Source organism: Glandiceps talaboti, chromosome 8, assembly GCF_964340395.1.
Source record: "Glandiceps talaboti chromosome 8, keGlaTala1.1, whole genome shotgun sequence".
Lineage (NCBI taxonomy): Eukaryota > Metazoa > Hemichordata > Enteropneusta > Spengelidae > Glandiceps > Glandiceps talaboti.
The window spans coordinates 22,965,352-22,988,191 of NC_135556.1; the positions used below are offsets into that span (position 1 = coordinate 22,965,352).

Here is a 22,840-nt window from a genome sequence, read left to right on the forward strand (position 1 = left end):
GGCTGTCAAATACTGTGTTAGGGAAATAAAAGTTTGACTTTTTCTTGAAACAAGATGGTGAACCCAAACATTTCTTTTATTATTTCAAAAGCACCAGGAACAAACTTTCATATGACCAATTTTAGATAAAATTGAAGAACTTTGATTTTCAGGGAAATTCGTCCCCAAAGTGCCTTCTATTTTATTTAACTAAACAATACTAGGAATGAAATCTAATTAATTGGTCCTCTATAAACTTGCTGGTAAGGGGTCAACAAAAAACATGTTTTGGCTTGTTTACATACTGTGACTGACACTTCAGAATTGGTGATCATAACCTTGGCAGAGTTATTTTTTCAAACATTTTTAAAATCAGTGTTAGGAGAAGTTCATTACTGCATGGTTCAACTGTCAGTTTTAATCTAAATATCCACGTACAGTAAACTCTGCATACTACAATTCTACCTCATGTTGCCATGCCAATATTATATACACACAGTCATCTATTTCAATAGCCTATCAAACCCTTGCCTGGAATCCCTACTAACAACAGGACATTTCATTTCCGACCAACACCTCTTTTAAAACCATGACACTTCAAGCTGAGCAGTATGCTGTATTTTCCTCTCATAAAACCATACATGCAAGCTTACAGGAAATGAAATTTCCCATTCTGACAAGGTAATAGTTCAGTGATGTTAATTTTATAGTACACTAGTTAACACTTCAAGATTTTTGACATATTCATAATATCATGTAGCATATATATTAATTGATTAAAGGGTGCAATAAGTGATTGATGACTTAATAGAATTGTTGATATACAAATATACATGTAGCAGGTGAAAATTATATTTCATTAGTTTTAGAAAATCTAATATGTGTACATTCCCACCAACTAGGGTAACTTTGCCTTATTTTCAAGAGGTCGTTACTTCATTATGCATACTGTACAATACAAAATAAATTAAACACAACTCTGTTCAGACCAGAAATATAACTCTATTTTTACTTAAATACTTATTTTCCTTGTTTGTCATATACATGTAATTGCTGATGAAAAAAAAAAGTTGCAACCCCCAAAACCACCCTCAAAAACAACAACAACAACAACAACAATGACGACGACGACGACGACGACGACGATGATGACGACAACAACAACAACAACAACAACAACAACAACAAAATAGAAATGTACCGTTGGACGTTTTTTGAACTTTTAAAAACTGATACCTGCATTTATGCACTGTATTGTTATTTTGAGTGAGATTATATTTGTATTATTTAGTTTAGGAATTAGTAGTTGACACACAATGATATACCCACAAGACAGTAGGCCATCATCTGGCCAAGGCTTGAAAATGTTGTAGAGTCAATTAAGTATGTAGAATCAGAAAGCCAAGTCTCTGGGCTAACAGTGATATTACACCTACACTATATTAAAAAATCATGATATATGTACTGGCGGAAAACTTCATATAAATCTTACTATTGCTCCATGTTCTGACTCCCTTGTGGTTATGAATATGAAAAATACTACAGAAGGGGGTGGAGCCTGGAGGCATCAGACATTTTGCATACTAACAAGTAATGATTTAAAACTTTATTTTTACTTCTTTGGGGGAAAAGGAAACTTAAGAAGAGTGGGAAAATGTAGTAGAGCCGAATATTTAACGAAGTAGAGACAAGTATTGACGCAATAGTCTCTTTAAGTTCTCTCCTTTTGCCTTTAGAAGTTGATAATTACATTCTTGACTGCTACTTTTAACATGTTTAAAGCCAAGGGTGACACTTTAAATGCCAAAATATTTCAGTGTCACACTGCCATGGCATTCCTATTCATTGCAAATATTTGTTAGTTGTTTTCATTGATTGACCTGCACCTTAGATAAAGTCCCCTGACGCCACACAGTATATGGTCTCTTTCTACTTTGCACACGAATCAAAGTGGAAGCTTTTCTCCATCTTAAAGTGATCATAGTACAGGTTTGTATTCTCCCGATTGACCTTGTTCGATGGTTTGTTGGTTCATTTCTCTAGATAGGTGATTGATTGTTGTTCAAATACAAGAGTATGTTTACTGTATTGAAATCAAGGTAGTGTAGTGACAAGGGTAGTGACTACTGTATTGTGTGTTTGTCATTTAGTCTATGATCCTTATCCTCCTGTCCAGATACTGAGTAACTAAAATGACTGTGTAGTATGTCACTTAGTCCTTGATCTCTGTCCTCTCCATGACATCCAGGAATGCATGGAATTGGCCAAAGTACAGAAAAACAAGTGTGGGTTACTTCATTTTTTCGTGTCCATTATTGCAGTTTATCAGTAAACTATAATATATATATATATTTAATATATATATATTAAATACAAAATACGACAATGTCACCTGGTTATAGCTAAAGAGCTTACAAACTCTAAAACTGTTCCAAACCCTGTGAACTTGGAGGTTGGATAAATAATATATATTACAATTGCCTCTAAATTCAATGGTGAAAGTATTGTCTATATATTGTATCAATGCTTTACAAGTACATGTATCACGGTAATTACCAAACCTAACTACTTATAACAATATAATATCATAAATAGTTGCAAGATATGAAGTGTTCCAATTAACAATTGCCCTTTGTCAATTAATGAATACTTGGTATGTATACTACACAAATTTGTACCGGATCTCACTGTCAAATGTGCATGGGTTATTACATGTACTTTGAATGTAAGCACAAATCTGTATTTAGCCATAGAGGTAGGAAGGACTATTCTACCTCCATGATTTAACTTGTTTTACAGTACCAAAATGTAATAAAATGTTTGTTGGTAAAAACAGTTCAATGTAGTACTAGTGCATCAGTCATGATCTGATGAAGAAAATTAAAAAGTTTTGTTCAAGTCACACTGGTTGATAAGTTGTATCAGTCCAAAACAATACCTGTCACACATGAAATATTTTTTGTGAAGGACAGTATGTCAAACCTATCTTGAGTTCGTAGGTTTGCTACATGAGCTCCCTACCACATATGTTGTACAAACATGTACTAGGTCTGGTAAATACTTGCCCCTTTCTGTTATCACATTCCCAGACCTTATCAAAAACACTGACACAATACAACTACCTATCACACACAATGTAAGGGTTATATCACTGTTCATCTAGCTAGGCCTGTCAGTGTGAAACAAGATGACATTTATAGTCACAAGTCCTTTTTACTCACTATCATAAATCACACCTGACAATGGTGAGAGAATAGTTGTATTATTGGCCTCAATGACTGAATGAATCTATCTCTCAGCTATTGTACCACATACTATGACATTATATTTAGAACAATTCAATTCAACAAGTTGAAACAAGATTTCATTATCACCTATTTGGTTTCATTAATTAATAAACTTGTTGGAAGTCCTTGCTTTGTGAAGGTGGTGTTGATTGTGTTTACTCCTCACATGGAGGTGTGAACCATGAATAAATAACTGTGGCATATGGTAACTACATTGTATCATGACTATGCAGACACAATTAGATAATTTTCAACTTACTGTTCAAAATATCCCAGTGGCAAACTAATTATCAGGTACATGTATGATTATACTTTATTAAATAATATTTTTTGTAAACATGTTCATGTCAAGTCTATTTCATTTTGAGATGCTACAAGCAAATTTCAATGCCATAGAATTAAAGAGCAAGGCATGAGAACATGTTTCTTGACAGAAATGTTGTATTTACAATGATGTAGCATTGTATGCAAGCCTGTCAATGACATTACAAATCAAACTATCAAAAGTTTTGTATGCAAAACTACTCATTTATATTTCAAAACTGTATTTTCCACAAGAATTATACAATAAGAATCATTACTATATATCAATTCTCTGCAGCAGTTTATATTTTGTTTTCTTTACTATCATATTCTAGCAGCCTACCCACCCTGTAGTTTTAGTGTACCACTGATGCATACCGATGCAACTTTATCACACTGATATATGAAACCTAAAGCACTAGCCTGCTCTTTGACTTTCATGAACATGATCCGCTTTAGGACTTTGGGCATCAAATTTTCGGCGAAAGGTGGAAACTGTTGTTTCTTTCGTTGTCGTTATATCCCAAAATCCATAGTGAGGGAGAACAAAATTAAATACTTAGGTTGTGGAGATGAAAATGACAAGTGTTGTCTAAACAATGTTTGAAATTCTTTTATAGAAAGCTGAGCATTTGAAGGAACATCATGGTAAATAAATGAGCACAGAGGTATTAAGTTATGAGTAGTTTTGCATACAAGCTACAGTACATCAGACTATTAAGTGTATTGCATGCTATAGTATAAAACTACACCTGGTTCTCTGGGTGACTTTTTTTCTTTCATTATTTTAGTACTTCTTCTAAAGCCAATATTTCACATTGCTTGTATGTGGGCAAAGTTCCACTACAAGGAGTGGTGAGAAAATACCAAACATTGGCGTCAAAATTCAACAAGTGCAAGGATACTATTTTTGTTGCTGTTTGTGAGGAAAATATTTCCAATATGTGGTACTCCAAACTCCGACTGTTATTTCATCTCATCCCTCTGTCAACAAAATTTCATATTTGTCCCATCCAAGCTGGAATAACTTCCCTACCATGAATGCCAATGTTACCAGTTTCCCATGCATTCCACAAGAGTCTATATGTCTAAATCAATAAACTAACTGCCAAGCAAAGAAAAAGATATTCTAATGTGTTTTTCTATAATTTCAATTTTGACATGGTTCAACACTTTGATGGCATTAGACATGTGAGATCATCTCAAACTGAATACCAGGCATTCACCAAAATTGCATTAACCCTATGGGATGACAGACCTCTGGGAGTAATCTAAATTAGATAACACAGCCGATTTGTAATACTAGACACTTAACCTTGTTTTTGAACTGAATTAGAAGTCTCTCATGCACCAAAACAAGATATATTTATTTTGGTTAACTGGTATCATGCTGGCTAAATATAACATTCTAATAGGAGAAGTCATCAAAAAACAAGTTACCACTACACTCCCACATTTTTAGATTATTCTAGGGAGAGACAGCTACTCATGGGATAAGTGGTGTCCACACACCTCCTCCCCCCCCACACAATAAACAGAGGGGGCAATCTAGAAGTATTGGACATTTACAAATTGAAATGTAATGTGTCCTGTGATTAATCATATTTTGGTGGAGAAACCCAGTATATGCAATGTGAGGGAACAACCTTTGCAAAATCACTTAAAATGTAAAGGGCAATGCAAGGTGAATACATTACATTATATTACACATTGCTGGTATCATTCTCAAATCTCATTCAATTGACATAACAGACTTACATTGAGAGCGAAACGTTATTTCATTATGGAAAATTAGTGAAGACACACACACTATTAGCTTGACAACCTGGCATGCTACATTGTAATTGCTAGACAACAAATCGTTCCACAGTGTATGAAATAGGAATTCAGTTTTTCAATCTAATAGTCAACTAGGATGTGATAAAGAATAACATAAATGTATAGTACACACGCAATGACATGTTGACCTTTAATGTGTGTGCATGTCTTGCCATTACAATAATAGTTCTGTATTATAATAGACAAAAGAGTATTTTTAATTAATACGATGGTGATCATATTTCAAGAAGTGACATGATGTATTTAGTTTCCATTCGTAAGCACGATTTTTGGTAAAAAATACCACCCAACAGGAAGAGGCAGCTGTACCAATTGAACAAATAGGTGGAAGGAAGGTCACAAAGAAAGACCATGTTTTGTATGACATTGAACTTCCATTTAGAAAGGAATAGAGACCTTCACCTCACAAATGTTCAAAGTTGGCATGACATGACTTGTTAACCCAAATAACAAATGAATAAAGAGTACAGGGCTTTTATATGAACGTTTAAAAATTGACACTACCAGCATGTAATTTACCAAACCAATAAGATATATAGGCATACATGTATAGGGAATTCACAATGGTAGCCAACCAGAGAGGTCAGTTCACAGACACATACACAGAGTATACAACTATAAAAGCTACCACTATTAGATCAGGGTCTATGATTAGATCTATAACAGTTACAGATTGTTTGATCAGAAATTTCCACTTTATCAATTATGCAATCTAATTAGAGCTTATTGATTGATCTCAATAATTGCCCTTTGTATTCCTCAAAAGACTAATAATGAAAGATAAATATACAGATTACCACTATTTTGACAGCATTAACTCAATCAAATTACTTTCATAATATTTCTGCACAAAAATGATCAAATCTTTGAATATCTCAAAGAACACTGAAATATCATGATATTCAACTAATTCCTCCAAAGCCTGGGCTGAACTATGAGAAATAACTTTTCAAGTTCATCTAATAAATGAGTTTACATGTACATTAAGTGTCTACCTGTCAATGGACATATCAAATACTTACTGTTTCAATCAGTAAATATTTACCCCTTTTTGGTACTGGAAATAAAAGCAAACACTAGTAGTAGGCCAGTAGGTAATAATTTCTTTCTTCTATTATTTTTTGTCAGTTTTACTATCAGTTCTATTTAAAGGTGGGTGATAAATGTGTTGACCCCTGAATAAAACTATACAGGGCTGTCAAGTTTTAAGACTCTTGAAAGATACCAACAAATAACTAGTACTTTGTGGACAAAAGAACAACAATAAAACTTGAATGTGAGGAAGTTCAAAATTACAGTGTATGCATGCATGCTGGCTATGTTTACAAATGAAAAACAATATGAATAAAGTCAAAATCCACATGGTGAATTTTAATATTTTAACTGATTAATTACAAATATATACACTAAGTATTATCGTAAGTGTACTAAAAACTACACCCAAAGTGGTGGTTTTCTTGCAAATTATGTTCAAATTTCAATATCAAACTTTTTTTCAACAATTTGTATAACTTGTATAAATGTTGTATTAAAATTGGTGCAGGACTTACTCCTGAAATGAAAGGGCTAGTATGCTTCGTCCGGATTAGCACACTTATTTATTACTACTAGCAATCTCAACATTACAATACAGAGCTGTGAGTGTGTTGCAAAACTAAACACCTTTGTTTTTGGCACCCTGCTATACGGTATACACGTCGTATCTTGTTCACTCCTGCGTCCATGTGTTGTGAAAAACCGGGAAACCCGTTACTAAATTATTTCCAAAACACGATTACCACGGGACCCGTGGCTACATCTATGTGTTTCCGTTTGTCAAACGATCGTGTAGGTGATTGTCTTGTTTTATGCTAAAAAAGGGAGCACAGTTGCTGGTTCGCCCCCGTAATCACTGTCACAACAACACTACTTTGCGGGAGTATGCTAGAGGCGGTGCACTTGTTATATCGTGATGGTGATGCGTATCTAGTAGAATTGCTGCTATCTTTGTTGACCAGATTTGGGAATTTATCACGTATCTCTGTGGAAAACAGTAGGGAACGAGTGATGACATGGCATTTACACACACCAGACTAACTTTATAAAATGGAATTTTACGCAAAGGACTCGACAAGTGCATCGTTCAACGGTTCTATTTATGTACAGGCATCAAACTATCGCTATTACCCATTGGACTCAGAATTTGGTATATCGATTTGCCAAAGGACGTCTTTTCTTCAGCTGAATAGACTAATCGTTTTAAATGCCTTATAGCCGTGACAAGGTCAAATCATCTTCCTGCAATTCAGTCAATTGTATTCTCTTTTCCACCCAAAAAATATCTTGAATATTTAGGATGCAAGTGGGTGTCAGAGATTTGAGTAATACCAACAGTCCAGACAACAAACGATCGACAGACGTAACTTCCGCGGAAGAACAGTACATGTGTATTACAGTTCAACCGCTGGCGAGCCAACTTACACTTTCCATCCCTATGAATAACTATGTGTCTTAATGTGACATTTCAGCCACACGGTCGTGAAATCTTTGCGACACTGGTCTAGCCACAACCAAGAATAAACATGACAACAATGCGTAAATACAGAAACTCCTACCACAGTGTGACATTACCCTCGCATCTCCGACCGCTCTGGCGAACGTTCAGCTGCTGACCACCTATGTTTACACCCTCGAGAGAGAACTTCTGGTCACGATATCGACAAAATTTCAGACCACAAATAGTGCTTAGAACCTAAGTAATTTTCGATTTGTACTAAATCCCTTTCATATAAAGTGTTTTTCGAGTAAAATTAGCACAATTATTTCTGTTATGTTCTGAAAACAGTCGGCATAAATATTGGAGTACGACCTAGCATACCTGTCTCGTGGGTCGATCCATGAAGTTTGCTTGGTGTTGTGGTCGATGTAGTACACTTTCCCGTCGTAGTCTCTCGCTTCCGCCCAACCAGCTGGTAACGGGAGTTCTTCATTACGATTTCTTGGCATATTTCGTACACAATCCTTCCATTAAATCAAGTTGAATTTCAGAGTAATCCACAATGAACGTTCGCCATATTTGATCCCAGCCAACCTCAAGTCAACTGAACTACTAATCTGCATAATAATAGATCATTTGCATAGGTAATATACCGGCTACTATTATGACTTCATCAGATAGATATTTAAATCTTACATGCTGTGACCAATCATGTTGAAGGAATGTTCAGTCCCTGCCAATGCTTTTTAGGGCGGGCCGCTCTGGTATTTGGTCTGTACTATTATCGAATAGGTAAGTCTTTCCCCGGCTGTGGATAAGCGAGAAATTTTGTTTTATGAAATTACATGTCCATTCACAAATAAATGGTACACAGTGATTAAAACAATAACCAAAACTGTTGTAATATGAACTCTTTTAAAGTGCAGTGTCCAAAGCACCGTGAGATCTATCCAAATCGAGGAATAGTTTGACTCCGTAAATATGCTATGATTGGTTAAAGTTAATGACGTCATTTACCCGCCAAATTGCAAGGTGGCCAGTGGCACACTGCTGAATGTACAAAAATGTCTACTCCAAAAAGGCCAAAACTAACAGATAAATCGGAATGTGAAACGCCAGATAAGTCGGTCAACGGGATCAAGTAAGTCTGATTTATCCAACACTTAATTTTTGTCGGTTGTTGTTTCGTGGAGAAGGTGGCGTTATTTTGAACACACGAAGGTCATTCGCAAGAATCGAACGACATGTTTACTGTTTATACTTAATAGCACTTTACACGTAAATCACTCCCTGCACATTTTACAACAGGAACGAGGACTTAAACTCTAAACGTTCTGACTATCTAACATGGGAGGATTATTTTATGGCCGTGGCGTTCTTGTCAGCTCAGCGAAGTAAAGATCCAAGTTCTCAGGTGAGCTTATTGTTTACATCCAGCTGACACATGTCACATTGTCAGGCATATCGATATCAGAATCTGCAGTGTACGTCAGGCTTGTTGACCTCACACATTTTATAGCAACAGATACATCCCACGGGGGGGGGGGGGGTGCACAGACTCACCACGTTAGAGCATGCTACGGTCCGTGTTGACAAAACAGACACTGCTTTCTATGACACGTTACTGATTAATATATGAAATCCAAAAGACTGTACACTGTTACTGAAAGAAGAATGATGGTGCAGATGGTGCATAAGTGTTCAGAGAGTAACTTTTAGATAATCCATTGATATCAATTTAGTTTGTGTCCCAGTATCTAACACAGTACACATTATTTTAGGTTGGTGCCTGCATTGTTAATTGTGAGAAGAAAATTGTTGGCATTGGTTACAATGGAATGCCAAGTGGATGTAGTGATGATGCATTACCATGGAGACGAACAGCTGATGATAAATTGGAAACAAAATATCCATATGGTGAGGTTTTCACTGTCATTCTTGTTTAAAGGTTAACCTTTTCTATGTTTCTAAATTTTGTAGTCTTGGTGCACTTACAAGGAAACACATTCTTGAAACTTTCTCTTCTTATATTTGAACAAGGTCTCTCCACATCAAGAACATGTATCACCAGCGAGAAACCTTCCGATGTGACATTCTGCTTGTTTATTCCAACTATTGGTATAAAGTAGTTATTATCAAACCTTGTGTACAGTTTAATAAATGACATTGTGTGGTAAACAAAATTTGAAATACATTCAGTCCGATTTGAAAGTTGAACACAATGCAATAAATGGCCAAGTTAACCCAAATTATGTTATGAGAATATTTCTAGGTGTGTCCCTTTGGCAGAGCGACCAAGACTGACAGATTCATCTTTGTGGCTATCCTTATAAATAACATGTGACCATATTCAAATATGATAAAGAAGATTCAAATTTTACATTTTAGTTTAGTTTAGTTTAGTTCAGTTAGTTTGTATGAAAGTCATTCATATCTGTGAGGACAATGATCGAGTCACTCCGTAAACTCCGGCCAAGGTTTCCTATCCACATACTTCAGAATGATGTTCTCTTACATGTAGGTAAAATCTGTGTGAGTTCACCAGTCCACAGCTTACTTTATTAATACTGAACTATTGAAAATGGCTGTCAAAGACAAATTTTCATATCTTTATATCTACATTGTACACAAATGCAATGCAAGCTTGACTTAATTTGCAATTTTGTTGGCAGACCAAATATTGACACAATTTTAGAGTCAGAAAAAATATTAGGGTTTGTAGTATCTTTGGCATTGTCCTCACACTGTAGACACCAATAACAGTACAATGATTGAACAACATGCCATTAGTTGCTACAGTATGTTAATTGTGTATCTATGGAAACCTGTTTATCACTACCAAAACTACTGGCACCACTGTTGCTATGGTACAATGACTATATAGTTAATCCTCCTCATCCCAAGTTGAATGACGTTCCTATGGTACTGGGAGAGAGAAAGGATTAAAATTCCATGTAGCCCAGTTTAAAAGTCACTTCCTAGATTGTGATCTTATTCACTGTATCTATTTTGTACCTTTATAGGGTAAATTATTTTACCTGAATGTTACTGCATTTGGTGTCAGTATGCTGAAATTATGGCAAAGATTCCTGCAATAGTTAAAATGAGTCAATTTATGAGGGACATGATGTGTTGGAAGCTATGGCGTGGGAAAATACCTTAGCCAGCATAGACAACACTAACAGCAAGATTTTGACCTGGTTTTACAGAACACATTATGAACCCTCTAATATTATCTAAATACACTGAGAAATGAATTGACTACAAAATGTTGAAATACATAAGTATAGAATTGTCATAATTTTTACAGAGGATTTTTTTCAAAATTGATCAGATTTTAGGGAGGTTTACCAGATTTCCCTTCTCTATCACTAGAGGTCTATAAAAGCTTTTCAAAAAACAACAAAAATTGCATTATAACTTATAACTATTGTATAATATCTCTTATAGATTTATGTCTACATTCATGTTACACATAGAACTGACTTTCATTTTATGTACGTGTTTCAATATGAAGGCACATGTGGGTGTGCATGTTTATTGAATGTGCGTGCGTGCATGTGTGTGTGTGTGTGTGTGTGCACGCACGCGTCTCCTTATCTGTATATTTGATTGTGACTGTTTAATGCTTAACTTTTAGAATTGCTTCTTAAAAGTCTCAGGTGCAGTGCTTGAGTGTACAGCAGATACTAACCCCAAAGAAATAATGCATGTATTGATGCAAATTTTAGTACACATACATACTGACATCAAAGTCAAGAAATATTTTCTTAAGAAGAGGCTATATTTTTCTCTGATTTTTCTATGCATTCAAGTACATACTACCAACGACACAGCATGGGTTTTACCTTGGTCTGTTTGGGAATTCTTACTGAGTGGAATTTCTGTCACTCTTACTAATGGCTTTTCTATGTCATACTGAAGTCAGTTTATACTTAGAGGAATGTAGTTTATGCTGGGACTCACAGTGATAGACACAAGAAATAATTGGTGGTAAATTCTCAGACAGCATGCTATGGTTGACAGCGGTTAAATTCTTTGCTCTTTTTATTTGAAAGAGATAGATATACCTACATGTATGTAGGTGTACTACATTTTGATATCAACTTTCAAAAACTACAAATGCTAAAAAATCTCGGAAGGAATTTCATTTTCCTGAATGTCTTTTCATTTTAAAAATCTTCACTTTCAAAGTAGTAGAAAATTGTTTAAAACTTGTCTTAATATAATTATATTCATTCAGTGTTTCTGAATTATGACCTTGTGGCTGTAACTTTTTAATACTTTTCCTTAAATTTTGTCTTCATCAAACTTTAACTGGAAATAGTTCAATCATTCTGCTATGCAGAATTACCTCTGTACTAATCATTAATCACTATTTACCTGTTACACTGGCTTGATGTCTGTATGTAAACACAGGCATGAAAGAAGTATAGACCATTTACTTTGTCTGTCAACAAAATCATATATTTACAACATGCTGATAGGGTTTCATCAGTTGAGTTGACAAATCTACCTACCCCTGGTACTTCAACAAGTACTAGTGCAACAATGTAAGATGAAAATAAATAAACAAATATTATGAAAAACATCATATCAGTTTCTCCAACCAAACAGAACATTAGCTCTCCAGACATTGCCATTGCCTTTGTTGGATTGAAATTTGTCATAAAAATGATAGCAGTGCCAATGTATAATAAGTATGCAACCATTCCTGGTCAAGTATTATAGACGCATAACTCTACATTTTACCATGTGTCTGTGTATTACAAGTATGTGTAACAGTGTTGTATCACAAACCTAGCATACTTTGTACAAGTAAGAAATATCTTTCAATATCAAAATTATGTCAACAGTACTGTGTTCAAGATATTGTCATAGTGAAAGACACATACAACTCATCTTTATCAACATCATGTAAATTATACATGTAAAGATTTTTTTTCGGGGGGGGGGTGAGAACACTTTACTGTAGTGAAATTATTATATCTTGTATTCTTAAAGGCAGGAATAATTGATAGAAACATTCACAATTGCAGCAACCATGCACTGTTACATTAACAGACATCACCCAGTGACCATACACTGTAACGGTTAACAGACATCACTTGGTGACCATACACTGTAACGGTTAACAGACATCATTCGGTGACCATACACTGTAACGGTTAACAGACATCATTCGGTGACCATACACTGTAACGGTTAACAGACATCATTCGGTGACCATACACTGTAACGGTTAACAGACATCACTCAGCCTAAACCTCATATGTGGTTAATTTCCCAAATTCATTCTTTCCTTTCACAGTATGTCATGCTGAGCTCAATGCCATCCTAAACAAGAACTCAGCTGATGTCAAAGGTTGCACTATGTATGTAGCTTTGTTTCCATGCAACGAATGTGCCAAGCTGGTCATCCAGTCTGGAATCAAGGAAGTAGTGTTCGTTTCTGATAAGTATCATGACACACCAGAAATGACTGCTTCCCGGAGGATGTTAGACCTTTCTGGTGTCAAATACAGGTTAGTATGTGTGTTAGGATTATATGACGTGGCAACTTGGTGAATAGTAAGGGAGTTTTTTTTAAGTTGCTGATGAATCAGTAACCAATTTGTAATCAAAACTGAGCACACTCAGATGAACTCATGGTTTATTTGTAGTCATGGTAATACCATCTGGTAGTCTTCCTGCAATGGTCTAGGGAACCAAGACTGGATTGCATGTACCCGATAGCTGTGGTAATCTTTGTATGTAATCTGGGATGATTGGAAGGATAGCCTTACTGCAAGGGTCTGGATAACCAAGGCTCTTGTAACATAAATATGTAATGTGTTTATCAGTGTCCAGTTTTACATGTACTGTATCAAATACAGACATTTAAGCAATTCTTTATCATTTTCTCTTTCTCACTCTCTTCTAGACAATTTACACCCAAACAGAAGAAAATAATGATAGATTTTGACTCTATTAACCCATCTGCTCCCAAGAATCCATTGCATTCAATAGCTTCACCATAATAACCATAGTAAATGTTATCAACAAAGCTGAGTATACAACTGCCAACATCAGACCATGGACGGAACCTGTTACAAACATGGAAAATAAATGAATGAATTGGATTAATAACACTTGGCTCAGCATGTTGAACAGCAGAGACTTGTAATACACACCATGGTTTGTGTATGATGTTGTACAACAAATGAACTGAAATTGACAACTCATAGTTATGTCTTGTTTCATACAAACTATCATACTTGACAGGATTCATAGATAGTTCCTCGTCATGATTCTCAAAAAAGAACAAAGTGTCTTTGATTGAACATACTTGTAGTGATATAGTCATGTGGTTTCTTACCCATCAACTCTTTCATAAGTTTATTGTACAGGTGTTGGTAATACCATTGACTATCTTTATAGAATCATCATTAGATTGTTGAATACCTTCATTTTGGGTAGTATAACCAGGTAGAATTAATTCTCCAAATGTCACCAATGACTAGAGTATTTCACAGTCTCAGTCCTTGGGCCATTCTGCCTGGGTTTAGTCAATGCTGTATATGTCACCAGGGATTTTCACAGGCTGTCACTGGGGGCGCTCTACTTGGGTGTAGTTGATGGTTAACAATGACTTTCTTTCATAATATTCTTTAGTCCCCATCATACACCATATAGTGACTTATGCTTTGTCGCCTTCTGTATCCAGTTAAACCTTTTAAAAGAGTAAAACCAGGTGAAATCACTGTACAATATTGTGTAAAATCTATAAGCCCATATTACGTTTGTAAAGATCTTGCATTTTACCATCTCTATAAAACCTCATTTTGTCAGTTTCACTGACATAAGTTGAGAATATTGAATTAGTTATGTCACTTTATGCATATGTTATATATTTATGATATTTGTTCACATTTGCTGCTGTTTAAGTTTTGATGGGGGGGGGGGGGGGGTCAGGATTTCATTTATCTTTATTTTCACTGTGATAGAGGAAAATTGATACTACAATGTAAATAAACAATTTTGTTTTACAAAAGACTGAAATAATTGATTGGAGAGTTGGATGTTCATCTTTTATATGTACTCAATTGGTAGCCATTTCATTGTGTGTGTGTGTGTGTGTGTACGTTAGTTTTTGAGTATGTGGTCTCACTTGTGCTGAGTTGTGTTGCAATCTTATACTCTTGAAATGAATTAATCATCAACTAAACTTTTGTTCTAAACACAAACTTGAAACTTGTCTTTCCAAATTAATAGCTCCCTTAGTGACAAAGTTGAAATCTAGTATTTCCCAATAAATAGCGCCCTCTAGTGGTATTGTTATTGAATCTCAAAGCAATAATACATGGTAAAGAATGTTTGCTTTCCTCTCTCAAAATTGAAAGCCATGGACTCCTTATATTTAATACATGATGTGAAATTTCTTGGAAGTCACAATCCTCAAAAAGAAAGCAAAATTGTTACTCTGGTTTCAAACATTTCAAACAAATGTAAGATTGTCTATTTGTTTAGAAGAAAATTTAGCTGAATATTCAGTGACTGAAGCAAGAAACTAACTTGTATTTCTTTAAAATAGCTGTCTTGCAAGTGAGCAACAGTTTGAAGGGTGCCCTCACAGTCACATCTCATGAAACCTTTGTTTTTATTTAACCAGGGAATCGACCAAAACCTCTACTAGTTATCACATTATATGAAAACAAAGCTAATAAAAAAAGGAATCTTGTGGGGTTTATTTTTCAGTCTCTGAAGCTCAGCCTGACTGCTATACAGGTCCAAATTTACTTTTAGAACTACTTGTACATGGGGTTGGTCCTAATGGTGTGGGGTCATAACTGTACAGAAAATATTTCAGTAGTTATTTTTTCATATTCAGACATTCTGTGTTAAATTTGCATACATTTTATCTATACAACATGCTGTATTCATGATGTTAAATGTATGTTTGTGGGTATTTGTATGTATTTCTTTCTTGTCAACAATTTTCTTATTAATCAAAACCACCACATAAGCCTGGGTCTCTGGCCCTGTGGTTAAACTTTGTGAGGGTATAAACTAATACACAAAAGCACATCTGGGGTTGATGTAGGATGGTAAGAGGTGGAATAGTCTTTGTTCATAAATGATGCAATAAACAACAAGGGTCTCAGTTTGAAATAGTAAACCTAATAAGCACACAGACACACTGTAAATTAATATTGAAATAGAGCCAAATGCTTTATTTCATGTAGCGATGTATCTTTCCAAAATGTTTGCATTACTACAGCAAGAAATGAAGCTTTATGAAAAACATACCGTTCACCCTGTAATGTTAACTGACACAGACTTTGTTTGCAATGAGAAAACTGCACTAAACCATGCATCATATATCAAATACAACACTTTCATTAAATGAAAATAAGTAATATGCTCTTCAAGAGAGAGCTACCAAAAGAACAGTTCCCATCGATGTACCGAAAGTTTTTAGCTGTATAGCGCCACCACGAGTTCCATACATGGTGACTTTTGTTTTTATCACATGCTGCCTTCTCCATGGAACTAATAGTAATACATTGTTCTCGGTGACTTCAGCATGCAAAAAGAACACCTATACAACCAACCATGTTTCTGATAACAATTTCAAACTCAGAAATATTACTGCAGAAACATCGTTTTTCATAATTTTCAACCCTAAAAGGTTCATTGGGTATGAGTAATAATCATTCGATAGTGATCTTTATCACAGCTGCTTCCAAAAGCTGGCATGCAGCATGTATATATATGTTTCTATGTTCAGATGGGTTACATAAATACTGACACACAAGTTAACCAGTGAAAACAGAATACTGGAAGAAACAAAAAGCCAAAATATACAGATATATCATGTGTTTTCACTCTGTCACAAGTCCATGGTTATATTTCAGACAAATAGGTCATTAATTAAATAACAGAAGAGCAGCTCCTTATTCCAGAAACAACAAATTTAGCTTTTATTCGTACTAGGCACCAATCATGCACATTTCATTGGTGTGTGTCAATTTCATTTTAATTTCCATTTCCAATATGTCCATTACCACCAGAGCTCCAACTCTATCTATATAAAGCTTTGTATGGATTGGGTGATAAGAAAAGGTGACAACAACAAAAATACAAACTAAATTCTTTTTGAAAAATAATAATAATAATAATATTAATAATAATAATATTACTTGGCATTAATACATTTAAAGCATGCAAATAATCTCAGAAAATAAACTTAGGAATGAATTACTAGTTCTAAGTTTCACACTGAAGCCATATATGTAGAGCTATTAATATGAATTGGATCTAAACTGTTGCCATGCAAAAAAATATATAAATCCACTTTTGACGGGTTTGGCTGAGTGTAAATGAAAAAAAAAACCAATGAAACAAAGTCTGGCAGCATCAGTTTGAGAATTATTACAATCCATCTTTTAAGATTAAAATACAGATGTTTCAAACTGCTCTAGTAGATGCTATCCAACTAAATCATGGATGAAATTTCTTGATAAATATTCACTTTACATACTAAGAGTTGATTTGTTAATGCATTCTTTTTACTGTCAAGAAACAAAGGTTTAATTTGGTGTTGCCAGGAACAGTTTCTGACTTGCACATATTCATGTTTGTTATGGATTATTCAAATTACTCTACATGAATATGCAATGATGCAAATAATTCTTTACTAATATGCACTGGTACAAATTATTCCTTATGAATATGCACTTATGCAAATTATTCCTCATTATTATGCATAATATGCAAATTGTTCATGAATATGTATTATTTCCTGTTATATGTTAGTTTATATTTTGAATATATATATATGTTTGAAGTATAAATGTGATAAAACAGCATCTACAAATTGATAGCTAATGCAGTGTGAATGCTCAGCAGTCAAACAAAGATACTATACATGTACAAGGACAGTATAGCTTTAGATTCTGAATTTTAGTTCCTAAATCTTACAGTATCATCAGATCTGTCTGTGACAAAATGAAGGTACAGTTTATAAATTATGGACTGTACCCTTTATCAGATCTGATTACATTTGTGATCATAATTAGCTTACATGTTTAATTTAAATTTTCTTCAAAATGGTACAAAAAGTCAGATTTCAGCGAAAAATGCGTGCTACAAAAAAAGATAGCCACATCAAAAACAATATAGTATCTCTATATACAGAACACAGTAGAGTAACTGGCCTAATGACTACACAAGCCACACAATGCTAAACACTTGGGGTATATACAGTACAGGCTTTGCAAATAATTAGAACTAGCAAAAAACACTCATTATTAGCTCTGTCTTGTAGAAATACTTTGTATCACAAAGACAAATCTCATAAAATCTGCAGTTAATTTTTTTTTTCATCAGATCATACTTTGTGAGGATTGATATAATAGTTACTAAGATAAGTCAATTTTGACTTTGAGTGATAAGCACCATGAATGTATTACTTTACTTTTTAATTTCACGCTTTTTGGGCAAATATTTAAAAAAAAAAAATGTTTACAGAATATTTGTAAGGCACACATTAGACTTTCAGGTGTATCAAAACTATTTACAGTGGCACAACATTTGACTCCTGCTCTCCCCTACAGCACAGTAGTTTGTTCCATACATTGTATGGCAACTTACTGCAATAGGTATCAATGACAAAGGGGTATAAATAGTCAATAAAAGTTCATTTTAAATTTAGGTTTCACTTTATGGCAAGTACACCTATAGTGTCGTGACAGAAAATGTCTGACAAACTACATGTACAGCTTTTTGCATAGCATTGCTCTTCAGAATGAATGCTGCATAAGCCTTTTTTTCCTAACGCTACTTGTAAATATGGCAACTTGGCACGTTTTACCTAATTTGCCTAACTGGACTAAGCTAGTCAGCTCATCCTAACTAAACTATTCTGTGTATTCATAATTTTGCCTAACTAGACTATTCTGTTCGTTCGTCTTTTTTTTTCGTTAACTAGTCTATCATGTACTCTTAAAAAAAACAAATACAGAAGATGACAAAATGCTTTGGTGTTTTAACTGAATATCTGATACAAATAATTTACTCTCAATGGCGATGTATTCACATTTAAAGAGTATCTCAAATATGTCTCTTGTGTTGACGCCATGACGTGCAAATCACACTTGCATTATAGAAACGGAGTTGTATATCCGTAAAAAGGAGATGCGTTCAGAATGCGAGTTCTCATATCGGAAGGCACATTGCCTTCAAGTTCAGCCAGGTGGGCGTGTATTGAAGGGTTCCACAAACATACAATACCAGCTTCAAATATTCCACCAAAGACATAAGCACCATTTTTTGCCAGCATAAAAGCTGATATACATATTTATATATATAACGATATCGTTCACACAAACATGTGGCAGTCCACTCGTAACAAACGTATTTCATGTATTTACACCAGCTTGAAAAGTTTGTCCGTTTGCATGCTATCTTGCAATGCCAGAAGTTGTTCTTCTCCAAGTTTAATATTGTCACTAATCTGTCGCAATGTCATAATATGTGTTGATTTCAAAGTGACGAAATGTTGAAAGTCGGCATACTCCTCGTCATTGAGGTGTTTACGTAGACAGGTGGCTACTTGGCCATTTCGTCTGTCGATGCCTTCCTTCAGTTTCTTCGCCTCCTCGTGTTGAGTTTTCAGTTTATCTCTCTTTTCTGTGAGAGATGTCTAGAAAATGTAAAAAGACAAGAAAAACATTATAATATCTGACAAATGATCTTTTAAAACTGTATTTTTCCAAATGCTAGATTCCAGCACAGTTGTGTATTGCTTAACACGACAAGTATTTATTGTTATTGGAGGGGTTAAAAACAAAATACATCCTGATTGGATAAGATATTTGTAAACCCACTCCTGACTGGATGTAGTATATGTGACACATTTAACAAAATATTATGCATTCTCCTGATTGGCTAAGATATTTTTTCTCACTTGTGATTGGCTGTGGTATATTTCATACATCCAATAGTTACTCACCTTGAGTTCCTCATCACAGTCTGGTTCCAGGTTGTTCAAAGCATTCTCAGCCCTTGCCAACCTTCCTGACAATGCCAGTAACAAATTAATGATTTTATCCAGCTCATCCACAAACAAATTATACTTGGAGAATTCATTACCAGTGCACACAGATTTTGCCATTTCGGTCACACCTTTACCAAATTCTTCATTTTCAGCCATTTCTATTTGGAGTTGCGTTTGTTCTTCTCTGAGGCCTTCAAGTTTCTTAGTTATGCTTTCGATAAGTTCCTCCTATCAAAGATATAAAATGTACAATATGTAGTTAGCAGACAGTACAGTGGACACTCTGAATCTCAATGCTACTATATGTTGGACTATTCTCTCAGAAGTACATGGATAATTTGGACCAAGCTGTACCACATAAAGTGACCAAACTAATGTGTACAACTAAATATGTTCAAAACCTTGGTGTGACTGTGAGACATTAGCTTGAACGGAAACCTATACAATTAATGAGACCAAATACCACTACAGCTGACAAACTGAAAATAATCATCAGGGCTCCTATTTCACTTACTTAGGATGGCTGCTAAATAAGTCAAGACAGCAAAATATATATATCAAGAATTTTTTGTTTTTGAATCCACGAAACTTGAAACCTTACCCTGTTCAATAAAATTACATGAATTATCCTAAAGTGAAATTGAGTTCCAGGTGATGACATTTTGATACTGTACAGTCATATTAAATACATACACTATGAACCCAAGGTTATAACATACTTGTATTACCAGCAAATACATAGGAAATTGTTTCCAGTAAACTTTAATTTCTGATACTTGGGTGGTACAACTCAGACTACCCATATATATTTCATGCCTGCAGTCGCTAGTTTTTATCACCATTCCAGCGATGAGAAATGCCATATATTTCCACAACTTGTACTGAATTGAATCTGACTAGAGTTAGCAGTAATGACTCCAGGCTACATCAGAATCAATACCACACTTAATTTAGCATACCTTCTTCTGATTGAGTTCCTCACTGTCAGCTGTGATTTCTTCTACTTCCACATCTTTGTTTTGTAGTAACTGTGCTTTCACCACAGAGGTTTCAAAGTAATGGCGGAGGACGTTAGGGTCTTCTCTGTAAGTAGAAAGGAAAGTTTTCCAGTGAGATGTTACATATTTACAAATTTCGAACACTGGATGTACATATGTCAATGCAGGCTGCAGTTTCTTGCTGTCAAAAACACTCTCATTTTGATGTCATTATATCACCAAATTATACATTCAACATATTAAATGTCAATTTTCCTACCATCTGTCCATTTGATATAAATCATAAATGATTGAAATGCTAAACTTCTATTTCTGATTCTAAACTGCAGTGTTCTATTAACTATGAGAAACATGTTACACAAAAAATTCAAGTCTTCCTCTTCCACAAAACACAGAATATACCCCATAAATACCTCTTGAAAAAGTTCATAAACATGTCAAACTGGACTGTGAGTTTTATTGAGTTTTATTGAGTTTAGTTCTATGTGGTAAGCTAAAGACTGAAATAAAAATACAATAAAACATGACGAAAAACAAAAATTATAATGAACTTACTTTTTAGGAGGAGTTGCTTTCTTTTCAAGAGGTTTAATATCACCGTTAAGCAATCTGCTTGAACTCTTTCTTCTCTTGGGTGGTGATGTACATGTATTCTGAGGGAATATTCCACTCATGAAGTCTTCTGTAGTTTTCTGTTGAGGTGCTAATAGATTTGACAGTGTTCTGTCATTAGATTCATGACATATAGCTTTAGCTAACTCCTCTGCTTTTATTTCCTCAGCAGTTTTGGCTTTTTCTTTCTTTGGTTCTTTTTCTTTGATTTCCTCTTTTTCTTTGTGTTCTTCTTTAGGTGGCTGTTTAGTTACCCCATCTACATGATCCGTGGTTACTTCATCCACTTTCTTTGGTGTTGGCTCTGTATCTTCCTTTATGCTTACAGGAGGAGAGGTCTGGGTATTAACTGGTGAAATCTGGATGTTAACAGGTGAATTTCGGATATTAACTGGAGAAGTCCGTACGTCAATGGGAGAAGCCTGAACTGGTTTCTCGGCTTCTCTTTCCTCTCTTTCACTGATTTCATCCTTAGTTTCGAATTTGTTCTTAATTTCTTTAACCGAGCTAAATGACGCAATCCGGCTGAATGGTCGACCAGGTGCTGTTTTCGTGGGTGACTTCAGTGGAGACGTTAACACTGTATCTAATGACTTTGCAGGTTTAAGCTTGCCGGGTGACCAGGAATCTTTCAATGGACTTGTAAATGGTGATTTAGGATTTTTGTTTTTACTAAGTGTGACAGTCATACTACTTTGTACTGTACTAGATGAGGACATGCTGGTTATGGCAGTAAGACTTGTAGTGGTGTTCTGTTCCACACTTGGTGAAGAAACTGGTAATTTGGTAAATGATCTTGACTTGAGTGGTGATTCTGCTTTCTCTGGTGTTGTAGGCAGACTGGACATACTTGATGCGGGAGTGGGGCGATTGTAATTCATAAAAGGTCCTGTTCTCTGGGGGCACCTTTTCTCCATGTATTCCCTGTATGTTTCTTTCTCAGTGTGGCTGAAAAATGAAGGAATATTTACTATTACTCATGGATTCAACTAAAAATATAACACCACAAACAAACAAGAGAACCAACTCTTTCAAATGATGGCAAATTTACACTGAATATTAAAATATCAACCAGGTAATAATCTGAAACATCATACCACTAATGTCATTGTCATCTTCATTCAAGTGAGTTGTGTTGGGGTTAAAACAATATACATTGTACCAGGTTTTCTTTAGTTTTGTGTTCCTGAGATTCTAACATTATAAATGTGTGTATAAAGTATGATTTCATTAAATATTGCTGAAATAAAACAAATTTCACTTCAGTATATGCTTACTAAAAATTACATTGATTTGTAAACTAATT

At 34.8% G+C, this 22,840-nt stretch overlaps 3 protein-coding genes across 3 annotated transcripts in view; 1 reads left to right on the plus strand and 2 right to left on the minus strand.

Annotated features, from left to right (window-relative positions):
- Positions 1 to 8,474, minus strand: part of LOC144438681 (protein KIBRA-like) — a 76,867-nt gene extending 68,393 nt beyond the window's left edge. The window contains exon 1 of the mRNA XM_078127824.1: positions 8,266 to 8,474. Within this exon, the coding sequence (XP_077983950.1) occupies positions 8,266 to 8,393 (128 nt within the window). The 5' untranslated portion in view covers positions 8,394 to 8,474. The remainder of the gene's footprint in view (positions 1 to 8,265) is intronic.
- A 749-nt stretch (positions 8,475 to 9,223) lies between these two features.
- Positions 9,224 to 14,776, plus strand: LOC144438956 (deoxycytidylate deaminase-like). The gene is made up of 4 exons (XM_078128187.1): positions 9,224 to 9,298; positions 9,666 to 9,801; positions 13,196 to 13,409; positions 13,808 to 14,776. The coding sequence occupies exons 1-4, from the start codon at positions 9,248 to 9,250 to the stop codon at positions 13,902 to 13,904; spliced, it is 498 nt and encodes a 165-aa protein (XP_077984313.1). The 5' UTR covers positions 9,224 to 9,247; the 3' UTR covers positions 13,905 to 14,776.
- A 1,314-nt stretch (positions 14,777 to 16,090) lies between these two features.
- Positions 16,091 to 22,840, minus strand: part of LOC144439390 (uncharacterized) — a 122,518-nt gene continuing 115,768 nt past the window's right edge. Inside the window, exons 7-10 of the mRNA XM_078128677.1 lie at positions 21,478 to 22,482; positions 20,884 to 21,007; positions 19,880 to 20,152; positions 16,091 to 19,570 (exon numbers count right to left, since the gene is read on the minus strand). Coding sequence (XP_077984803.1) covers positions 19,295 to 19,570; positions 19,880 to 20,152; positions 20,884 to 21,007; positions 21,478 to 22,482 — 1,678 coding nt within the window. The 3' untranslated portion in view covers positions 16,091 to 19,294. The remainder of the gene's footprint in view (positions 19,571 to 19,879; positions 20,153 to 20,883; positions 21,008 to 21,477; positions 22,483 to 22,840) is intronic.